At 41.5% G+C, this 23774-nt stretch overlaps 1 protein-coding gene across 1 annotated transcript in view; it reads left to right on the plus strand.

Annotated features, from left to right (window-relative positions):
- The window catches only part of TANGO6 (transport and golgi organization 6 homolog), a 184316-nt gene that overhangs the window by 126707 nt on the left and 33835 nt on the right, over window positions 1-23774 (plus strand). Inside the window, exons 16-17 of the mRNA XM_059382416.1 lie at window positions 12709-12860; window positions 22658-22771. Coding sequence (XP_059238399.1) covers window positions 12709-12860; window positions 22658-22771 — 266 coding nt within the window. The remainder of the gene's footprint in view (window positions 1-12708; window positions 12861-22657; window positions 22772-23774) is intronic.

Consider the following 23774-nt stretch of genomic DNA (forward strand, 5'->3'; position numbering starts at 1 on the left):
TGATCCCAGGACATAAATCTGTTTCTTTGACAGACCTTCCTACTTGCTTTTCAGTTGATTCTCTTTGGGAGTGACTTGTCCTTCCAGATCATTCTTAAGTCCTTTTCCTCCCCAAATCAAGCTTTATATTCTACTTTAAGCAACAGAAATACTACCTTTTGTAATTAGTTCTCTTTAAATATATTTGAGTAGATACTGCATTTCATGTGTGAAAATCACCAACTGTGAGAATCATTGGCTCAGAAGATACAAGGTATCATTAGCAAAAAGGGTCCTTTCTTCAAAGATAACAATATTAAGTATACTTGAATGCTTCAGGGTTTTCTTCTGCTATTTTTATTTTCAGTGTCTTAATACTTCTGTCTTCTCATCTCACTCCCCTATTCCTATTTAGAGCAAATTAAAGCACTAATTTGGATCCTTCAGTGTGTATGTGAAAGGATACAGGACAGAGAAGCACCTGATTCTCTTCCTTTCTTTGCAAATCTTGAAATAGATTCTTGCATTCATTTTGACTTATGGACTTACAAGAGAGTACACTAGCAATCTAATTGAGATATAATATTCCCTTTAGAAAGAAATTATAATTTAATTTTCCTTTTGTTTGACCTGATTTCGTAGCACTTGAGGAATGTTCTGTTAATAATTTAAACATGAAGTTGTGTTCTCAGGCCACAGGCTTCCTGATTTGTGTTTGTCAATATTATGAGGCTAACCAACACTTGGGCATGCTTTAACGAGTTTGAACATTTATGTAGCAAATTAAATTAATTAAGTCAGTGGAATGGTCTTAATACTTTCATCATTACAAAATGGTAAAGAGCATCTCCTTCATTTAAAATACCAAGTTTTGGGGCGCCTGGGTGGCTCAGTGGGTTAAGCCGCTGCCTTCAGCTCAGGTCATGATCAGGGTCCTAGGATCAAGCCCCGCATCAGGCTCCTTGCTCAGCGGGGACCCTGCTTCTCTCTCTGCCTCTGCCTGCCTTTCTGCCTGCTTGTGATCTCTGTCTCTCTCTCTGTCAAATAAATAAATAAAACCTTTAAAAAAAAATAAAATAAAATACCAAGTTTTTTTCTTCTTTCATCTTTTAAAATAACTTGCCATAAACCTGGAACTTTTCCTTCCTTGTGGTCACATTTCTGTGCTGTACTTGGTTAATTCTGCCCTTCCAGAAAATTCCACCAAGTTTCTGAAATCTGTTCCTCTCTCAAGCACACTTTTTGGGAAAATTACTCTATTTGTTTTGTTAGTAACATACAGAGGGGCAGAGTCAGTTACTGCAGATTTCCTCCCAGGGTGACTTTGTGTAAACTGATAGTTAATATGCTGATTAAACCGGTCTTGAAGTTCAATGGGCTGATGAAATGGAATGAGTAATCTAGTTAATATCTAACTATAGAAGTCTTGGCATCCCCTATTTCAAACTTTCTTTGTTTCCATTTTACTTTAGTTCATTGAGTTGCCAAAAATCCATTGGTACAAAGCATTTCCTGTGCATTGTTTTACTTTGTCCCAAAGATACTAATCTGTGGTTCTTATTTACACATCAGTTTGTCATTTGAAGACAAGGAAAGAAAACATCCGTGTCCAGGTCAAAGTTTTAGGTAGGGTCTCTCCTTCTCCCAGGCACTTCACTTAACTCCTTTTCCCTTCTCCCCTCTGATTCAAAACTTCCCTTTATGGGTCCCTACTCAGGCTTGACCATCACTACAAAGTAACCAAATTTCAGAAATTATCTCACCATCAAATCTTTCTTGTTCCTTCCCAGCTTGTAAAAAGGAGGTAGCAGGTATATTAATATTTACTAAGGGATGGATGGCAGCCTTCTTTTGGGCTGCCCTTCTTGGGATGATTTTGTGTTTGTTTGTTTGTTTTTAAAGATTTTATTTATTTATTTGACAGAGAGAGCAGGGGGAGCAGTAGGCAGAGGCTGAGCGATAAGCAGGCTCATTGCTGAGCAGGGAGCCTGACACTGGGTTGAATTTCAGGACCCTGGGATCATGACCTGAGCTGAAGGCAGACATTTAACCAACTGAGCCACCTAGGCACCCTGATTTTGCATTTTTAATAAGGAGGCTGTGTAGTCCAAAGAAATGAAGTACTAATCCTTAAGTAGACTCCAAGACAGTACAGTTTGCTATTTGAAGAACTGTTTGGAGACAAGAGGGTCTCTCTGTCTCTCTAAGACATGCCTTGGAGGGGGGGGGGGGTCACTCGTACCAACAATAGCCCCACTGACAGTTTTGTTTTAATTTAATAACTTGTCCCACAGAGGTCTTCCTCTGGTTACATGTAAGCCTATCAAAGTCTGTCTACATACAGTTTGCATGTAAACTATCCCTGCTTCTGTGGGCTGTGTGATGCGGTACAGTGAAACTAGACCCAGGAAAGGGAAGACCAAGAACCTGGGAAATCTTTGCTAACCTGCTCATAGCTCAGGGTCACATCTTGGTTACATTACCTTAAAAAGGATAACAGTATGAATGAAAAACCAAAAGCAGCAGATTAACAATTAGCCTGAGGGAGAAACATGGGTTCTGACAAGTAGGCACCAGTAGGGGGAAATCTATGCAGGGACTCCCCAGCATTCTTGCCCAGTGACGGCTGTGACCTGCCTCCCTGGCAAGCCCTATCAAGATGAGATGGTGGCTTTGGCTACAGCCCGCCCTAATATGTGCATCAGGTTGAGGGGTTCAGCAGCTTTCACAATGCTGTCAGTCATCTCCTATTGTTAGGAAATCGAAAGTGTTCAGTTCTTTCCCCCTTGAAAATGGGGAAGAAGAGGGGAATTTTTTTGTCCTTCTCTGGAGGCTAGAATTAATAGGATGCCCACCCTTGCACAAGACAATATAGTGACAAGTCTGGTGTTTGCCCACGGACCAGAGGAACTTATCCCCATCACACACTATAGCTTGTGCAGTGTTTTAAGGCCTTAGTCCCTGGCTTCTCTTCTGCCCATGCTTTATAAAGTTAAATAGAGAAAGAACAAAATTGCAAGGACTGAAATGTCAGCGATGTGGGGGAATCCATCGACCACATTTATGTCCTTTGTTTCAGAATGGAAGTTCCTGCTGATCTTAATGGAGAGCCAAGTAAAGATCTTGATGGCAGTAGGAAAAACCCTCTGTCTAGAGACAGGAGCCTGGTCTTGAAAACTTGTCTGTCCTTCAGTAGCTGTGTGACCTGGGATCAGCCTGGTTTTTTTTTTGTTTTGTTTTTTAGATTTTTATTTATTTATGTGACAGAGAAAGGGAGACAGTGATAGCAGGAACACAAGCAGGGGGAGTGGAAGAGGGAGAAGCAGGCTTCCTGCCGAGCAGGGAGCCTGACGTGGGGCCAGATCCCAGGACCCTGGGATCATGACCTCTGAGCCAAAGGCAGACACTTAACCACTGAGCCACCCAGGCGCCCCAGGATCAGCCTGTTTTCAACTTTTCTTTCCTTGTTTGTAATACAGAGTTAATAGGACTTTTTTCCTGCCTACCTCAGATTCTTGTGAGGCTCCAACAAGATAATAGGCACACAGGGCTTTGCAGATAAAAGGCTTGCAAGTGTGCTCAACACTGTTTTATTCCCCGGCATTTTATATCTGTAGCTGCATAATTGATCTTCACTAAAACCTCTCCCCTGTTCATAAAGGGCTTTGTGGGGGAGGGAGACCTGAATCAGAAAAGAGATGATTTCCCAAGAGCTGCAGGGGAAATTCAGGGCCGAAAGGTAATTGTTGTTAATAGATAAAAATTTACCTATGAGTTTTTTAATGATGAATTTCTTCAAAAATTAATTGCATTTAAATTATTTAATTCTCTAAATAGCTTTTGGAGGGGAAATCCTGCCTGTCAGGATCTGTGCAGTATTTTAAGGCCTTAGTCCCTGGCTTCAATCGAATCTCCTTCTGACCTTGACAGAAATTATAATCTGTTGACTCTGGTCCACACGGCACAGTGACGTGTGTACATGAGGTGTTACAAGCAACTGGGAGTTCTGCTGTATTGCTTCCAACAGTGAAGTAGAGGTCTAGGTGCTGGAATGGATAGGGAAGACATAATAGGTAGGGGAGGAAAAAGGAATAGACGTTAGGGAAGACATAATAGGGTCCATGAACAGAATTAGATTTCTATTTTATCTATTTCCTCACTGATTGGATCAGCAGCAGTATTTCTGTAAGGGCATGTGGCTGTCCATAATGTCACCCCTAAGGACCATTTTCATTCCAGAATAAATGGAAATTCAAGATGCGAGGAAAGTTGTTTCTCTCTATCCTTTTTCAGTAACTAATTCAGTGAAAAAAAAAATTTTTAAGATCGATTTATTTATTTGAGAGAGAGAGTGAAAGAGAGAGAGAGCACGAGAGAGGGGAGGGTCAGAGGGAGAAGCAGACCCTCTGCCAAGCAGGGAACCAGACGTGGGACTCAATCCTGGGACTCCGGGATCATGACCTGAGTCGGAAGGCAGTGGCGGAACTGACTGAGCCCTACCCTGGCACCCTAATTTAGTGAAATTAAGTGTGTATTGTATCATTTAACTGTTTTACAGTTTCTCCCCCACATAACTAATATAAAAACTAAAAATACAGAAAGTATCGTCTTGGAGAAAGGAAGAGCGTACTTGAACTGGTTGGATTACAGAGGGGGTTTAAACACTGTAATTGAGATCTGGGAGCTTACAAAGATAAGATTAAGATTCAAAGATATGCAGAGAAAGACCAGTTCTCTATCTCCACTTGAGTCGGGTCCATACAGGGCAGGGAAATAAAGAGCAAAAGAGATTTGATTTAGACAAAATAAAAGGGCTGGAGCACAGAGGTTTTAAAATATTTGCAGGACATCTTGCGTTAATGTTTATCACATGTGGTTTGGCACAGCCATGCGTAGAGATGGAATATTGGACCAAATGGCCAATTTTATACAAGGATCTCTAGGTTTAAATCTTCAGTATTTTTCTTGCTTCTTTTAAGAGACTTTTGAATTACACTGAATTTTTTTTTAAAAAGACTGATGCGCTGGAAGTTAATTTAGAAGGTTTTTAAAAATGTCACTCCTTAAAGTGCCAGTTCTGAAGTAGTAAAGACTGAAATTGTATTGGCACCATCTTTTACTGACAAATAAGGAAGCAAAGAGCTGGCAGAAGCAATGCCATTCACAAAGCAGAGGGAAAGTTCTGAGTTCTGCTTTATTGGTGGTCAAGGGCAGAATCTGGTTCTTGTAGTGGGCATATCATCAAAGAACCTGGCTCTCCCGCCTTATGTTTGATGGGAGCAGACATTGCGATTTGTCCGAAGAATTCACCCCAAGCCTTTGGTCTCTGAGCTTTTCGAAAGCAGCAGTGTACACCAGATTCTGCTTCTACATACCTCTTCTCTTCTAATATGTTGAGATTTTTATATATTATTTTTTTCCAGGTTTATTGTAAAATAGATTCTCTAGTCCTCCTATCCTTCCTACTTTCAAAACTTGCTTTTTAGAAAAGCAGCTTTATTGAGATATAATTCATATACCATATAATTCACCCATTTATAGTGTATAGTTCAGGATTTTTTGTGTGTGTTCACAAGGTTGTGAACCATCACTACAGTCCATTTGAGTACATTTCATTACTCCGAAAGAAATTCTATACCCATTACCAGTCAAGCAATCACAAGTGTACTTTCTATCTAAGGATTTACTTACTGGGGTCATTTCCATCTCCATATATGAAATAATACATGTGTGTTTTTTTGGTATGTGACTGTGTTCTTTCATGTAATCTTTTCAAAGTTCATCTGTGGTGCAGCATTTATCAAACCTCATTCCTTTTTACTGACAAATAATATTCCACTGAATTATTTAAAGTAGCTATACCAGATTACTGTAACAAAGGGTATGCTGCTAGGTAAATATGACCAGAAATAGGTAGGGTCATGTCATAGGGGGCATGAAGTTAAGGATTTGAACAGTGGGGAACTGCTAATGCAAAATGCTTCAGCCACTTGGAAAGCCAGTTTGGCAGTTTCGCATAAAACTAAACATATTCTTACCATATAAGCCAGCAATCATGCTCCTTAGTATTTACGCAGTTGAGTTGAAAACGTATATCTGCACACAAACCCACCTGTGTATGTTTATAGCAGCTTAATTCATAATTGCCAAAACTTGGAAGCATCCAAGGTGTCCTTCAGTCGGTGATTGGAATAGATAGTGGTACACCCAGACAGACGAATTTTTTCAGCACATAAAAAAAATGAGTTATCAAGCCATGAAAAGACATGGAGAAACCATAAAAGCCTGTTACTAAGTGAAGGAAGTCAAGTCTATGTACCATATGATATTGTTGGAACAATAGGACATTCTCCAAAACTATGGAAACAATAAGATCAGTAGTTGCCAGGAGTTAGCCTCCAAAGAGAGATAAGGATGAGAGATAAGGCAGAGCACAGGGGATCTTTAGGTCAGTGAAGCTCTTCTGTATGATACCACAGTGATGGATACATGTCCTTATACGTTTCGTCAACCCCTGCAGTGTACAACACCAGAGTGAACCTTAATGTAAACTGTGGGCTTTGGGGATTTTGCTGTGTTTTTATAGGTCCATCAACTGAAACACATGTCTGGTTCTGGTGCAGGATGTTGCTAGTTGAAGAGACTGGGGAAAGAGGGGTTGGAAGTATATGAGAATTCTGTACTTTCTACCCGCCTTTTAGGTTCATGGTTTTGCCATGAACCTAAAACTGCTCTAAAAAATAGTGTCTATTTAAAAAAAAAAAAAGCATTATCAAGGGCACCTGGGTGACTCAGTGAGTAGAAGGCAACTCTTGATCTCAAGTTCATGAGGTCAAGCCCCACACTGAGCTCCATGCTAGGAGTGGAACCTACTTAAAAAAAAAATTACTAGAAGAACAAAATGTCCTTCCTCTCTCAATCTCTAGTGCTGTATGGAATCCCTCCCCATAGTAGTACATATCGAATGTTTTCATTAAATTGGCTAGTTGGAAGGGCATTTCTCAAACTGAAGCCTGGAGATTAAATCTGATCTATTTCAGGGGTCTGTGAATTCTCTAAAAGAATTTTGTAAATGTTGTGATTTCATCTTACTGATAATTTTGAATCATCTGGATTCACATTACAATCAAGTCGCGCTGCACAATTTCAGTGCCTCTGTTTATGTTTGAGAAACACTGGACTAAAACATTCAGCATGCATATAAACTTCTGATCACAGAAGTTCATTTTCCTAATGAACTCCTAAGGAGTGCTGCTGGCTCTAAGTGATCATTTGGTCTTTGAGAAATGTAACTGATTATATGCAGCAGCACCTTAGCCAGCGGGACTGGATATTTCTTAGTTACTTCCTACTGGTAGATAGAATAGAGTACTGAGGAATGGTTTTATCTGTGTTCATATCTATGTGCCCCCAATTTTTTTTTAATTAAAAGGACAGAAAGGAGGGAAGAAAGAAGGAATAGAGGAGTCCCCAGACATTAATAATGGAGTATTAATAGGCTGGTGTAAGGATTTGGCCAGGGGTGGCATTTGCTTTCTCACTCAGTTTTTTTCAATTTCACTGTTAAGGCCTGTTTCAGTTAACTAGGGGAGTGGTTGAGCCCTTGAAATCAGCAGGTCCCCCCGGCTCCAGAAGTGTCTGCATTAATTCAGATCTGATAGCGTTCTTCCACTACATAAGTATCTCTCGTTGCAAATCATCTCACCTCTTCTGTGAAAGAAGATGGGCTCTCGTAAATTAATCTATCAGTGTGGACTTGAAAGTTCCATTGGAAAGCTTGATAAAAATCTTCCAAATCCTAATATATGAAAAGAATCTTTTCACATAGATGATAATTGATACAAGTAAGCCATAGGCAGGTTAAAAAAATTTTCATCTCTCTTTTCACTATACTCTTGATTTTTCACCTTCCAAAGCAACTCATTTTTATCAGGTTTGTTCAAACAAATCTAGTTCCTTCACTTGCTTCCTTGAACACACAGCTGTGTGCTTTTCGGTAAGGTTGATTATTACTGACTTCCTGAGAAGAATATGGAAATGCAAATAGCCAGGTGTTGTCATCATCATTGAACTAAGTAGGAGTCATTAGAGCTGAACTAAGATAAACGCCTAGCATCTACTTGAGTAAGTCTCTAAAAGTGAGCTTGGATTTACTGTGTTCATTTTCCTAAGCCATTCAGAAATGCCTGAGGAAAAGATGGTGGTCTCTCTAACTTCACTTCACTCCTCATGGGTATCCCTTACTGCAAATATTGTAGTCTATGGTGGGTACTTTCTGAATATGGGGGGGGGGGGTGGGGAGGAAATTCAGAAATCAATACCATTTTTTGTAAAAGCCATATAACATGCGTATTGTGAAGGGGATAAGGTGACAGGATGGTAATGAATTGTTTGCTCTTGCTGGGCGCAAGTATGTGCTATCTTAAAGACGAAAGGTGAATTTTGGAATCTTGTGGTTCAGATAAGTTTCAACTGAAGCAATAAGAACATCTCATCTGGATAAAGAAAAATACAAAAAACAAACAAAAAAAAAACCCAACAATGCACAAAAACACACACACAAAAAAACCCAACATCGGGCTTCTGGCTCAGCCGGGAAGTTGCTTCCCCCTCTCCCCACTGTTCATGCTCAATCTCTCTCTCTCTCCCAAATAAATAAAGAAAATCTTTTAAAAAATAAAATAAAATAAAATAAACCCTAAACCCAACCCCTCCAGGATGGGATCATTGAGGTATTGTTGCTTAATCAGAAATTGAGGAATAGTAGCAGATGTCCCAGAGCCCAGGGTTTTAGTTCGTAATGAAATGGGTTAGTCAGTAGTTGTGAAATATGCTCAGCATATAACCCCTTCATATAAATTACTACTGTAAATAGTTACTCACCTTTTTTTTTAAATAGGTTGGCAGATATGTAAGGATGACTTAGCTCTTTGGGAAAGATATATATATATATATATACATATATATATATATATGTATATATATATATATATATGCTGATGTTTTAATAGGTTAGCAGATATATAAGGATGACTTAGCTCTTTGAGAAAGTCATATACATATATACATGCGTATGCTGATATTTTAAGAGTCATGCTGTGTACTACACTTTCGTACCAATTAAAATTGCAATTAAAAGAAAGAAAATTATTGGGTTTAATTTTTTTTATTTTGTTATGAAACTTATTTTCAGTCCTTTAAAAAAACATATACTGTCTTAAATTCCTTTGTTTTGGCAAATTTAGCTTTTCTGGCTTTGCACTGTTAAAGACATTGAACTGACATAGAAATGCTCTACAATTTTTTTTTTAAGTTTATTTAGTTTTTAGTAATTTCTGTACCCAATGTGGGACTTCAACTCACGACCCCTAAGATCAGGAGTTGCATGCTCTTCCAACAGAGCCAGCCAGGTGCTCCAAAGTGCTCTATAATTTTAAAGAACATTCCAGTTTTCATATTATATGTTAGAATGCTTTTGGCTGCAGATAACAGAAACTCCCAACTCAACTGGCTTTAAACAATAAGGAATGAATCATTACACAAAATAAAAAGTCCAGGACTGGTTAATTTTTTGGCTTTGTGATACATTGAAGATTCACATTCCTTTCATTTTCCTGCTCTGCCAGCCTAAGCTATTGACTTCATCCTCTGGTCCCTTATGGTTTCAGGTCGACTGCAGTAACTCTAAGGTGTTATCAGAGCAGAGATAAAATGTCTTTAGCAGATTTTCCTTCACACCTCTTGTTCAGACTAGGTTACATGCCCATGCATAAACCAGTTAAGGCAAGGGGATGTGTCTACCATGATTCACTTAGACCCTTGAAGACGTTAGCCTGAATCACATGGGTGGTGATTGGGGCAGGGGAGATGACGGATATGTGAACAAAATTAGAGTGCTATTTACATGCAAAAATGGGAGAATGCCAATGAGATGTGCATAATAAAATGTGACATATAAGGATCCCTAAAACTAAAATTAAGAACCCTTTATGTAGGCTCTTGAAAATCTCTGCCTGCGTCAAATTCCAGCCCTGGAAGCTATATTCTCTGACTACATGCATTCATTTTGTTCTACATACAAACCTGGTCAGGAGTGACCCCCATCCTGAGAAGCTAGCTGTGTGGCATGATAGGAGTTCAGGGGACAGAGGTTTCATCAGAGGCAAGCAGTGGCCCCCAGGAATTGGGAGCAGAGATGTAGATCCATGAAGAAGAGCAGGACCGAGCAAGGGTGTCACAAATGGAGTCTGTGTGTGTGACCCTGAGGGAGATCGGGTGGCAGAGAACATGATGGCAGCGCACTCTGAGAAACACAGAGTGGATACAGTGTGCCAGCTCTTCTAGCCCCAAACCCTGCAACACCATAGCGCAGAGCCCAGTGATGGAGTACAGTGCAAGGCTCTTGAGATGCTAACCTTCCTTCTGGCTGTCTCCTCCGGGTTCTTAGGTTCTTGGGAATGGGATTGGTGGAGGTTGCAGTTAAGTGGTTGCTCATTTGGAAAGTAGTAATGAAGCTCACGCAGGGCCAGAATTTATATACACAGGACGTTAAATTGTGGTTTGATTAATGTCAGGATAAGAAACAACCCTATGATTCTATACTGAATATCAAACTTCTGTTGTCCCTTTACTCTTCACTGCCCTCCACAGCCTTCATGATTTGTTCCTTCAGGTCTTCTCCTCTGAGAGCTTTTCCGAGCGCCCTCACCCCTGGCTCTCAGTCTCCCCCACCCCATACGCCTTCCTTATTTTTCCTCATAACCGTTTCTGCTGCAGGAATACTTATTTACCATTTATTATCTTTCTCCCCCACTAGAAGTAGGTTTCATGAAGATGGGACCTTTACTTTCTTGCTTATGTTTTATTACCTCCAGACTGAGAACATAATTTGGAATAATGCTGGATGAGGGACACCTGGCTGGCCCAGTCAGGAGAGCATGTGACCCTTGATCTTGGGGTCGTGAATTCAAGCCCAACATTGGGGGCAGAGTTTACTAAAAAACAAAACAAAACAAAAAGGAAAAAAAAAAACACTAAAAAAAAAAAAAAGGTAAGATTGGTTGGATGAATGAATGAGATACCTCTCGATGTTCTTCCTAAAATTTTTCTCAAGGACTATTTCTTGTTTATGATTGGATCCCCAGGCCTACCGTAGTGCCTAGCACATAGTTCCTTTTCTTTGCCACTCATTTTTAACTCTAAATTCCTACGTTGGTAAACATTCACTTGTTTGTTATCTGCTCTTACCTTTCATCCCGCAATTTCCCCCCCTCCTCCCCGTTCCAGAGTGACTGAGATTAGTGAAACTGGACTCTGCAGGCAACCTCTGCTTGATTCTATGATGGCTTTGGGCATTTTATCACACAATCCTGAGACTGTTGGTACCTACCCATTTGTACTCACCTCCTAAACTTTGGGCTTCTTAGAGGGTAAAGATTATGTTTATATATTCTACCCCTAGAACATTAGCATGATACCTAGCATGTAATTTTGTTTTGTTGAATAAACTAATGAATTCAGTTCCGTTAGCATTTGTTGAGTACCTAGCATATACAAAGATTACTAAGAACTGAAGGGAACAAAATTCTACACTCAAGGAATTCATAGTCTAATGAGAGAGGCTGCAAACAGGAATCAAGGCATTAGTGACACTTGTGATTTAAGCCAAAGTGATTTAAATTCAGGGAACTGTAGGACTTCGCAGGAGGACTACGTAAGGCCAACTGAGGAAAGGTTTCATAAAGGACATGGTATTTGAGCTGAGCCTGATAGGCCAGGTTGGTGATATTTTGTTTTGTTGTTGTTGTTTGTGATTCATCATTTTGATGATTAAGAATAGATGACTTAAAGCAATTATTCAGAAACCATTTTGTCACCTTATTGATATGTAGCCTTAGGGCTACAAAAAAGCTAACGGTGAAGTATTTGTACTTAGGTTTTGGAACTAGAACCTAGTTTGGAACTAGAGCCTAGTTCCAAAACTAGGCTCTTGATCAGAACCTAGATCAAGACAGAACATCTTTAGCCCTTGATAAACCTGTGGAAGAAGTTGTTTCCATATGCAAAATGACAATTCTGAATGTCTTAATGTACTATTTCTCCTCTCTTCAAATAAAACAAAAACCTCTCTTGACCCCCCCCTTCCTTGACCAGCTGCTACCACATTTCCTTGATCTGCTTTGCTGAAAAACTCCTAAAGTGATCTTTCTGTGCACAGTTATCGCATTCTCTTAGAGTCACTTCTCTCCTGCTCTCACCCCTGCTAGTCCATCAAAACCATTCTCATCAGGGTCAACAGTGACCTCATTGTCATTCATTCTAATGGTCAATTCCTAGTCCTCTTCCTACATGACATTGAATATTCTCCCAGAGCATGATTTCTGATGGTTATGCAAGTACTTTGAAAATATAAAACACCATACTATATACCACGATAGTATCACCATACCTTCTTAAAAAAAAAAAAAAAAGATTTATATATTTGAGAGAGTAAGAGAGAGGGAGAAAGAGCATGAGTTGGGGGAGGGGCAGAGGGAGAAACAGACTCCCTGCTGACCAGGGAGCCCTGCATTGGATTTGACTCCAGGACCCCGGGATCATGACCTCAGCTGAAGTCAGATGCTTAACCTAGTGAGCCACCCAGGTGCCCCTCATTATTCCTTTTTTAAGAACTTGAAAATTTATTTTTTAAAGATTTTGATTTCGTGTTTTAATGTTTTTTCCCTGTAGGGGACATGGTCTCAAAATACAGAGAACCTTTGGTCCACACCTTCCTGAGGGGAGCAAGAGATCCTGATAGTGCTCACAGAGCCAGCAGCTTATCAAACCTTGGAGAACTGTGCCAGCGGCTGGATTTCCTGCTGGGCTCCGTGGTTCATGAGGTGATGCATGTCGATTCCTTTCTCTAAAGCTTGTTTTTTTTTCTTGGACCTATGATATAGGATTGGGAGTCAGATCTGTGGTTTTTTTCCAGATCAGATAAGTCATTGAACCTCCCTTGGCCTCACTAATCTTCTATGTATATCGAAAGTTATATACCAAAGAATTTTTTTGTTGCAAATAATAGGAAATCACCTTAATTTACCTTATGCATTACAAGAGGATTTATTATAAAGATTCCAAGATAGCTAACAGAATTGAAGGTACCTCGAGCAAGAGCAGATGGAACTAAACCCTGGCTCTGTGGGCCATCTGTGAGTTTCATCTCTGTTCACAGAAAAATCTCAGGCAAATATTCTAATTGGCCCTCTTTGGCCAGAGGTGCCCTGTAGTTCAGGGGGATGAGATTATTTACCCAAAAAGACGAATTAACTTCCATGTTTTGTTTACCACTCTACACCCAGTACTTGGTACATCGTACACAAAGGCTGAATAAGCAGCCACAACAATAGCCATGCGGGATATTGGCACTGGACACTCCTGGTTGATGAAATGTGCATCTTGCTGTTGTCCTCTATGAACATCTTCCTCTAGCTTCTTTGATTTTATATTTGCCTTTGTGCTTGTTTAGTCCTAAATATATTAATATATATCCTGACTCCCTACTGTGTGCTAGGCACTCTGCTATTTAAAGACGATGCTGGACAGAAAAAGACCAGTTAACATGTGGACAAGAGTCTTTTTATTGCCAATGCTCATGACTGTCTTAAATCTTCATTTGGAAGAAGTTGGCTTATAAATTATAAATATACAAATAAAACAGTCTGTGTTATTTTTCTGTTTGTGAGAGATCAGATTTTTCATACAGAGCACATAACTTTCCTCGAACAAAAACAGAAGAACTGTAATAATTCTGGCTCCTTTTACACTATTTAGTATGCTGAGGTTGACCATATTGAACAACAAGTATTAAGAAGTTCCTAGTGAGAAGGAATTTTCTTTGATGTCTGGTGATTGTGTCTTATGAATAAGCAGAGAAATACACTCATGGATATTGCAGACACTTGAATTTATGGCATTTCCTGATTCCTGAGCTTTATAGTCTTTGTTTTATTGATAGTAAAGGCGATTCATGTCCTTAAATTCCAACTTCAGATTTTTAAGAAATTTATCCATCAGTCATTTCCTCTCCTTTAGCTCTTCCATGAGGGACATACCCCTATGTCTAACTTGTACTTCTTTTTTCTTTTCTTTTTTTAAAGTTTTTATTTAAATTCCAGTTAACATACAGTGTTATATTAGTTTCGGGTGGAGTTTAGTGATTCAGCACTCAGATACAATACCCCGTGCTCGTCACTACAAGTGCCCTCCTTAATACCCATCACCTATTTATATATCCTTTTTTAAAATAACTTAGAAGCAATGATCATTACCAACTTCAGACCTTAGAGTGCTCTAATGTACGTGAACCGTTAGGTACCTGATCTTCAGTGGTTTTGGATGGTGCTTAGCAAATCTCTTGTCCGTTAATATATGAACTTGTAACACTTAAGAGAAGGCATTTGCAGTAGCTCACCAGTTCTCCCGACTTCTTCACAAGTGTTCTCTCCCCCTCCCCAGAGGCTCCCTTTGTCCCAGGCCCCCACCAGGCACCGTGGAAGTCAGCATGAGCAGGATGGACACCCCAATTCGGCTGGGGCGAGGCCATGTCGTTCAGCGCCCTGCAGCGAACCCTGCAAGCGTTCAAGTCTTCCTGGGGGTGGTGTCCAGGTCCCAGCGTGCCTTCTGGGCGCTCTACTCTTCCCACTGGTTCTAGAAGGGAAGCACCTGCTAGGCAACTTGGCTCCCCAGGCCTGGGGCCAGTCCAGAAAGTGGTTGCTGAGGGTGCAGAGCCGAGAGAGGCAGCGATGGTCTGTGTGGACAGTGGGCCGCACAGAGGGTAGGGGTACTAGTGATGTGCGGCTAAAGATTTCAGCTTATTAAAACATCTCTGGCTCAAATAGTGAAGTGGTTCCCGCATTTTTTCTCTATTTACTCGGTCTCTTCACATGACTCAACCCAAACTGAACCATAAACCATGATCTGAACCAAACCCAAATATTATCATTTTTCTGTTAAAGAGAGAGCGAGCATGGTGGTGGGGAGAAGGGCAGAGGGAGAAAGAGAGAGAATCTTAAGCAGTCTCCATGCCCAGCGTGAGCCTGCCCTTCGGCTCAATCTCAGTGACCCTGAAATCATGACCTGAGCCAAAATCAAGAGTTGGACCCTCAACTGACTGAGCTGCCCAGGTGCCCCTAAATATTATTATTTTTAATAACAGCTTTGCTGAGATGGAAGTCCCATACCATATAAGTCACCTATTTAAAGGGTACAATTGAATGACTTTTAGTTTACTTACAGAGTTGTGCAGCCATCACAAAATTTTTAAAACATAGCTGCGAACAGAATAACAACTTATCCCAGATCTCCTGGTGGATCAGCTCAGGTCTGACAGGATTCCATACATTTTCTAAAACCAGTGACCCCAGATAGTACCTCATGATCTTCTATGTCCAAAAAAACTGAGACCATGTTTCTTTTTGAGCCCTAGACTCTTCTCCCCCTTTTCTCTCTTAAGGAAAATGTAGCACGCTATAGCATACTGGGGGCATAGGATTTCCCATCAGGACATTAGACAAAATTCTTGGTTTGATTGAGTAGAAAAATTGAGCTCAAGCAGGTTTTATAACATTCAAGAAGTGTCATCTCTCTGGAGAACCACCTGACCTGTTGAAAGAGGATGAAACCCCCAGGTGCACTTGGGGATGGGAATCAGTGAAGACTTATCTCCAAACTACCTATTTACCTGCGGTCACCTGAGCACATGACTTAGACTCTGAACTTAGTTTCTGGCTTACATGGTATTAAAGGGGCGTCTGGCTGGTTCAGCAGTAGAGTTTGTGACTCTTGATCTCGGGCCATTAGTTCAAGCCCCGCCCCGCCCCTGCCCCCCCCCCCCCCCCCCCGCCCCCGGAGGCGGGGAGGATAGAGATTACTAAGAGAAAAGGCAGGAGATTAAAATACCCACACTGCAGAGTTTTAACCAGGATCTAAAGATAATGTATATGTGGAAAATAAGGGAAGGTGGATATGGTGGTCAGCATGATGTCAGGTGGAAGGGAGGCTGCAGTGTGATATAGGGGATTCAAGGTGAACTTCATTTGGGAAGGTGACAATTGAGTGAAGTTTTTTTTTTTTTTTTAAATTAAGATTTTTCTTTAAGGAGCATTTTGGTCATTTGAAGGAGGCTGATGATGACAGTGCCAAGCATGGCAGCAAGGAAATGAGAGAACAGGGGTAACCAGTGTCCTTCAGATGTCCCCAGTCATACATCTCTCCAACACCTACAATGTGCCAAGCCCTTTGTTAGAGGCTGAGATTTCAAAACCCTACAAGATCCCACCCTGCTTTCTAGGCTTGGGTAACCTGGTAGAAGCCACAGACCTCGGTGGCTACAGTTGCTGTCCTTTGTGACAAGTGCCACAGGAGCACATTTTAGGAGCCCCTCAGTCAGGTTTGAATGTTGGCAAAGATGTGCTGGAGGAAAAGACCCTTGGACCTGAGTCTTTAGAACAAGTAGAGATTGGATAGCCCAAGAAGGTGTTTCAGCAAGGGCACCGAGCTGTGAGACAGCGTGGCGTGTTGGAAGAACTGTTGGAAAATTCAAAAGGCTGGAGTGAAGGGTCGGGGTTGGGAGGCTAGTTGGTGGCAGCGCTGAGGCAAGAGAGGTCGACAGGGGCTACATCATGAAGGGTCTTGTTAGCTTTACAGCTTCCTGGCTCACAGCAAGAATCAGGGATTGCTTATTAAGCCTTCAGAAATGAATTGTGACTAGGTAGTAGGCTGTTTGCTTCCCATGGTGCTAACACAAAAAGAGAGCTCTTCCTTTTGTTTCTGCCTTAACATCCATGTGAGGAGCTGCTACTGTGGGGGCACCCAGCTGGCCAGCCCCTACCCTGCTTCTTGAGACCTGGACTCCCTGAAACACAAATCCCAGGCATGTTTATGATCACTAACAAATTATGAGCCCGGTGAGGGCAGAACTAGTCTTTATTTACCTAGGCATCCTCCTGGCACCTGGCACAGTGCTTGGCATATAGTGGGTGCTCTGTTTGTTAATTAATATTGAATGAAGAGGAGAATAAGGCTTATTGGGGAAGACTGGTTCCTGTGTGTTTTGAAAATAGTAATAATAGCAAGCACTTAATACTTTCATGAGGGCCTTGTGTGTGTCAACTGATCCAGTTCTCACAAAGGAAACTGAGGCACAGAGAAATTAAATCAGTTGCCAAGGTCATACAGATAGGAAGTGGAGGGCCGGGATTTGGATATAGGCAGGTGTTTCCAGCATCCATGCTCTTAACTGTGCTGTATATTATCTTCCAATAAATGTGTTCAGTTCATTTATATGATTGCTTTTGTGCCAAAAAAAAAAAAAAATGCTTTTGTGCCTTAAAAAGGAGCAGTATTGCCATATAAGTAAAGCTACTGACAGGAAGGGTCATGCAGCTCCATTGCTTTTGGCAATGAAACTTCAGAAGGTAATATATTCCCTCTGATTTGGAAAACCAGGTGTTTCCATCCCACATAATTTCTGTCTCTTCTTTTTAGAAGTTTCTTCTTATGTAGCATCCCACGCTTGCCGTGTCATCAGCGCCAAACCAGCTGCCTTGGGTGGACTACAAGTTTGAACATGGTTGGACACCTGACAGCTTTAGCCTTTCAGCCATTGAGCCCTCTGGTAGTCAGACTGCTCATGTCCATTCCAATGGGAAAAGTGCGCTATTGGGCACAGCTCTTAAGTTGTTCTTTATGTATTTTGTTTACACAGTCAACAGATATGTATTGAGCACTTACTCTCTGCCAGTTACGGGACTACAACCAAGCTGTGTGCCAGATTATGGGGATCCAGCTGTGAACACAACACAGTTCCTTTCCTCACGTAGTGAAGTTCTAGAAAGGAGACGTGGGTAACAAACAAGCAAGGAAGTAAACAGGTATATCTTGTGTCAGATAGAGTGAGTGCTAAGGAAATAAATCTAGTAAGGGAAGGGGCGCAAAGGGAGCTTGTTATGGTATGTGAACTTGGATGAATAGGAAAGGCTTCACTGATGAGTGACATGTGAGATAAGACCGGAAGGAAGCAAGGGGCTGATCCAGGCAGATACCTGGGAGAGAGCATGCTAGGTGCGGGAGCAACAAGTGCAGAAGCCCTGAGGCAGGTGCATGCTTGACAGGCTACTGAACAGCAAGGCCAGGGGGTCAGGTGGTGGCAGTCTAAGCAGGGCCTTGTAAGGACTTTGGCACTTACTTTGAGTGATTTGGGAAGCCAAGGCAGAAGAATGAAGGGATCTAACTTATATTATTTTCTTTCTGAGAGAGCATATGTGCGCATGCGCAGCGAGGGGAGGGGCAGAGAGGGGGAGGGACAATTCTAAGCAGACCCTGGGCTGAGTGCAGAGCCTTTGCTGTGCTCATTCGTACAACACTGAGATCATGACCTGAGCTGAAATCAAGAGTTGGACAGCTTAATCGACTGGGCTACCCAGGTGCCTCATGTCATCTGTTTTGTTATAAAATTGAACAAACTAACCATAGTCTCTTCTAACATGATCTGAATTGGCGGTCATAGCTGTAGCTCTTGGGCCTCTGAAGAAAGAGGTCCTACCTGCTGGGTGGTCCACATTTGGGCACTGTCTGTCCTGTGACAGTGTTTGCTGGTAGGGAAGGAATATAAAAGATAGGATCAACCCATCTGTCTCTGTACTGGAAAATCAGGTTTTTCCTCCCTGTTGATGTCAAGATTTAACCTGTTGGAAGAGCATTATTATTTTCCCCTATTTCTCCTTTTTCTTGTCAAGAGCTATGTTGCTTGAAACCAAATATTTTTTTTTTTAAGATTTTATTTACTTATTTGAGAGAGAGAGAGAGAGAGATCACAAGCAGAAGGGAAAGGTAGAGGGAAAAGCAGACTCCTCGCTGAACAGGGAACCCGATGGAAAATGTGATCCCAGGACCCTGGGATCGTGACCTGAGCTGAAGGCAGATGCTTAACTGACTGAGTCACCCACGCATCCCTGAAACCAAATCTTTTTTTTCCTAAAGATTTTATTTATTTATTTGACATAAAAATCACAAGTAGGCAGAGAGGCAGGCAGAGAGGCAGGCAGAGAGAGAGGAAAGGAAGCAGGTTCCCAGCTGAGCAGAGAGCCCAATGTGGGACTTGATCCCAGGACCCTAAGATCATGATCTGAGCCGAAGGCAGAGACTTAACCCACTGAGCCAGTCAGGCGCCCCTGAAACCAAATCTTGAAAAGCATTTCCATCTTTATCAGTCTCTATGGGAAGTAAATATGATTTAAAGGAACCACAGCAAGAGGCCCATCCTCAATATGACAAGTAAGATGTACCCTAGATGAGAAGCCCATTGCAAACTGCTTTATATGTGATGCTCAGAATTCCATAATCCTGAGCTTTGGGGTATGATGCAAAGCCATCACCTCTGACCCCACCGAATGATCCAAATTGATTACCGGTCTTGCCGTGATGGGTGCAGTTGCCTAAGTGCACTTTGAAGATAGGTGGACCTCTGAGATGAGGACTCTAGGAAATGTCCTGGAGAACCCCAGGGAAGCTCCAGTAGGCATCAGGGTTCTCCTTCATGGCTGGTTAAGTGAGCAAGCTGAACATGTATTAATTGGAGACTGTACTGCTTTTGTTCTTAAGGTTTCTCTGTTTACAAAATAGAAGGACAGATGATTTAGTTTCAGATAAGTTAGCAGACCAACTGAAACTTTAATAAAAGCAAGCTCTAAGAAAAGAGATGAAGATGCAGTTTGAAAATTGAAGTTATGCTTTCATGACATGTAGACCAACGCTGGTACCTTCTCACCTGGGATTTGGTTTGTCATAATCTTACCGTTTATTTTATTTTTATTTATATAGTTCTGATTGTGCTTGGTATGTGCCAGCCATTTGGGCAAGTGATGTTTTCCTTATTTCTGTTGGTTCCTATCAAGTGTTAAATTGCTTAAACTGATTTTTAATATTTCCAGAGTAATCATCATCTTCCTCTTTATGTGTCTCTTGGAAGTGGATATGAGTTAAGTATTTTAGTTAGTAAAGAGAATGTAGTTTATTAGAATATCCGCAATGTGGTTTATTAGAATAGGCACTGATCCTGAAGGCAGGCAACACGAAGATCACATAGGTTGGGTTTCGCCCTCTGGGAGGACGTAGAAACAAAATAGAAATATTATACCAGTTCATAAATTAGTAAAGACCTTACATCATTGTCTATTTGCCAAGCCTTTTAGAAGTTGAAGGCAATGCTAAGTGTGTCCTTGGGGTTGAAGGTGTGAGAGATTGGCTATAGGAGTGACTTGTTCAGACTGGGTAGATGGAAGATAGAGGCCATGTATCCTCCCTGCTTGAGGCTTTGACGAGAGGTCTGCCCCACTGGCCTGTAGGAAAGCAACATTGCAAGCTGGACATGGGAGCTTGATCTGAACAGAAGTTTTGTTCTTGTCTCTAAATGGTATCTGCAAGAACATTGTAAAATTCTGATGCTTTAAAAACATTTTTGCGTATTGACCATAATACAGTTCATAGGATTTGATTCTTGTGATAGGTGTTGAGGAAGGTTCGTGAGCAGGCCTCCTCCTGATCGTCCCGGATGGCTGGTTGCAGATGGGCTGTGTCCCCTCTGGTGCATACATCACTAACAGCCAGTAGCAAGCAGGAGGCCATTCCAGCTGATCTCAGCAGGGCTTGTGAGAGAGCAGGGCTCCTCTCCCAATCGTACCTTCAAAGTGGCACAAGAAGTCAGGCATTGGCCTAGCAGGGAAAGCCCTTTTCCAGTCAGGATTCTTCTGCCTATCCCAATTGTGGAATTAATGCCCGACAACAGAACTAGAGCCACTGAGTGAGGCACAAACATAGCCTGCTCAGCCCAGTGTGGCAGAACAGAGGTGGCAAGCTGGACACCAGCAAGGTTCTAGGCCAGGAAGTCTTGATCCACTAAATGTGGAAACCGAGGCCCCAAACTAAACCCAGAGGGATGCAGGCAAAAGGCTTGGGAGCATCTGCACATTATGTGGGCCCAGGCTGGTTTCGTGCTTTAGTTACCAGACTGAATAAGCTGAACTTCATGTGTCAAGAAGGAAGGACTCAGGCCTAGCTCGAACTTGTCTCTCTGATTTCAGCGCTTACCTTGTAAATACTAAGCCTACAAGTGGAGGTAGCTATTATATTGTTACCTGTTTGGAGGTCACCCAAGGAATTCCTCTTAGGACTGGATTGCTTCTACCGTTAATGCCAGAGGCATGGAAGCCACTGATGATGGTCTTGGGTCAGGGTATCCCAGGTCAAAAGCAGAAGCAGCTTGCTGGATCTTACTGAAAAACAGCCCCCAAAGAGTTGAGCTTTTCTGGGATTTCCCTTCACTTGCGAGATGCAAGTTTTTCTAATAGATGTACAACTTGATTAAGTGCCAATACATCACAGATGCAATTATATTTAAGAACAAGCTACTTCTTCTAATCTCTCTGCCATCACTGATTAATTAGACACTTTGAACTATGCCCAACTATTTAAAAGCTGTGAAAAATACAACCTGCATGGTTAAAATTTCTGCACAAGCCTATTTCCCCGTTTGTGCTTGTGTTTTTTTTTTTTAAACCTTTTTAAAAACCATTCTTTAAACATAATATGTATTTACACATGTTTCCAAACACACAATCTGGCTATTTTCTTATCATGGTTAGGAATCGTCCCATGGTTAGCCAAGAAGTACACTCACACAGTAAATGAAATAAAGTATGTGAAAGACCAGTTGAATAATACAGACTTACTTTCAGATTGTTGCTGCCATTGGCCACACTTTGAAGATTTTTGTTTTTAATTTTTAAGTCTTGGATGAATACCTTAGCAACTAGGTTTTTTGCCGTTGTTTTTAGTGGTATCGCTTTATTGAGGTCTAAAAATATTTTTGTGCTTACCAGGAGTTGGGTGGGAGCAGGGTGGTTAACAGAAACGTTCTTATTTTATGACATATAATTACTAGCTATATATCTGGCACCATGCTGTGCTAGTAATTTCTAGTCTTTTCTGTCATATGGCTGTCTTTTAAAGTAAATGAGCATTGAAAGACCTATTCCACACATGCAGAAGCCCAGGGAGACTCTGAAATTGGCACCGGGTGACTGACACGGTGGGGTACACTAGGCTTGCAAGACTGGGACATCTGAACATGCTGAAGAAGATCAGTTTGAATATTTATGTATTTCTCTAACCCTGGGCTGTAACTTTCATCAGTGGCGCATTCATCTTCATGCAGGGCCTTGAACTCAGAAGGCTGCTCAGCTGAATCTCCATGGTCCTCGTTCCTTAGAAGCCACTTGTGTTTGGGCTATCTTTCCGCCCTTCGATTTAGTGTCCCCAAATGGGGACAAGTCACATTTCTTCCCATTTTTGAGGAAATACTTGAATTTTACCATGTCTTTTTTATATATACATATCCCTTCCAACTTCCTCATGCTCCCTTCTGAATACTAAATTGGATTTTGCCCTTTTCCAGAAGACCAAACTAAACAAGATCTCCACCACTAGCTCTCTCCCTCTTTATTGCGAACAGGGAAATTATCCACCCCTCTCTAAGCCAGATTGTTCATGATGAACGTGTAGAAAGTGGAACCCAGGTGAAAAGCTTTAGGTAATTGTGCAATCTGGATTTTTATTGACTTCTCTCTCACCCTCCTAGGTAACAGCTTGCCTGATAGCTGTGGCTAAAACAGACCATGAAGTTCAAGTGCGCAGAGCTGCCGTCCACGTGGTTGTGCTGCTGCTTCGGGGCCTCAGCCAGAAAGCTACTGAGGTGAGTCAGTTCCTTACCGTTTGCAGCTACCCTGCCTTTTTGGGTTTTATCTGTTTATCAGTCTTCCAGCCTCAGATCTTTGGACAGATGCATGCAGATGAATCCACCAGCAGAGCTTTTATTTTATAGCAGGAATACTATTTGCTTCTTTAGTCAGAGTCCCTATTTTCTTCTGTAGGGGTAGGCAAACTACGCATTTACTGCTGCAGGAAATCCAGAGCCCTGGTTTTTAGGTTGCGACTCTGAGTTCTGGCACTCTTCTCAGAGGGGCCGGTTCCGCGTGCGCTTACTGGACCGCATTAAGCCTGCCTCTGCGCGAACTTCAGTGACTTGTCTTCCTGTCTCATTTCATTGTTCAAAGCGAATTCCTGAAGGACCTCACTTAAAACGCTTCCTTTCTTGCTGTGAATTCAATCCCTGAGATTGTAGTTGCTGCATAAACTTTTTTCCTCCTCCGAGTGGGTCTGGCTGGATTTCTCCCCAGTGTATGGCCAATATAAGAAGAAAGCATATATATCCATATGTGTGTGAAGGATGAGTAACCTCAAAATTAATTTTCCTCTTGATTTTAATGGAAACTCATTCCCAGCTGAGTTTATAGAGAGAGTTTACATTAATAATTTATTTCCTGGTATCCACAGTACTCATCTGTGGCTGGCACATCAGTATTTAACTGCCACTGAAGCCTTTAGAAGAATGTTTTGTCAGACCTTCAGGCTTTACTCAGGATAGAATTTTGCCATATCAAGTGCCTGACCCCATTTTTGTACAAGCATGGACTCATTAGTTATCCCCTCTTTATTATTTAGGACCTTGATGGTGGTAGGGACACACAGATCACAACTCAGTAACACAGATTAATTTTTAAAAATGGCTATCCTCACAACTGTCCTTGATGAGAATCTACTCTACAAGAGGGAATTAAAGTGTTTTTCATCCATCGTCAAAACTCTTGGGGCACCTGGGTGGCTCAGTTGAGTCAATCTCAACCCAGGTCTGGATC

The sequence above is a fragment of the Mustela nigripes genome, chromosome 17, assembly GCF_022355385.1.
Source record: "Mustela nigripes isolate SB6536 chromosome 17, MUSNIG.SB6536, whole genome shotgun sequence".
NCBI classification, from domain to species: Eukaryota; Metazoa; Chordata; class Mammalia; order Carnivora; family Mustelidae; genus Mustela; species Mustela nigripes.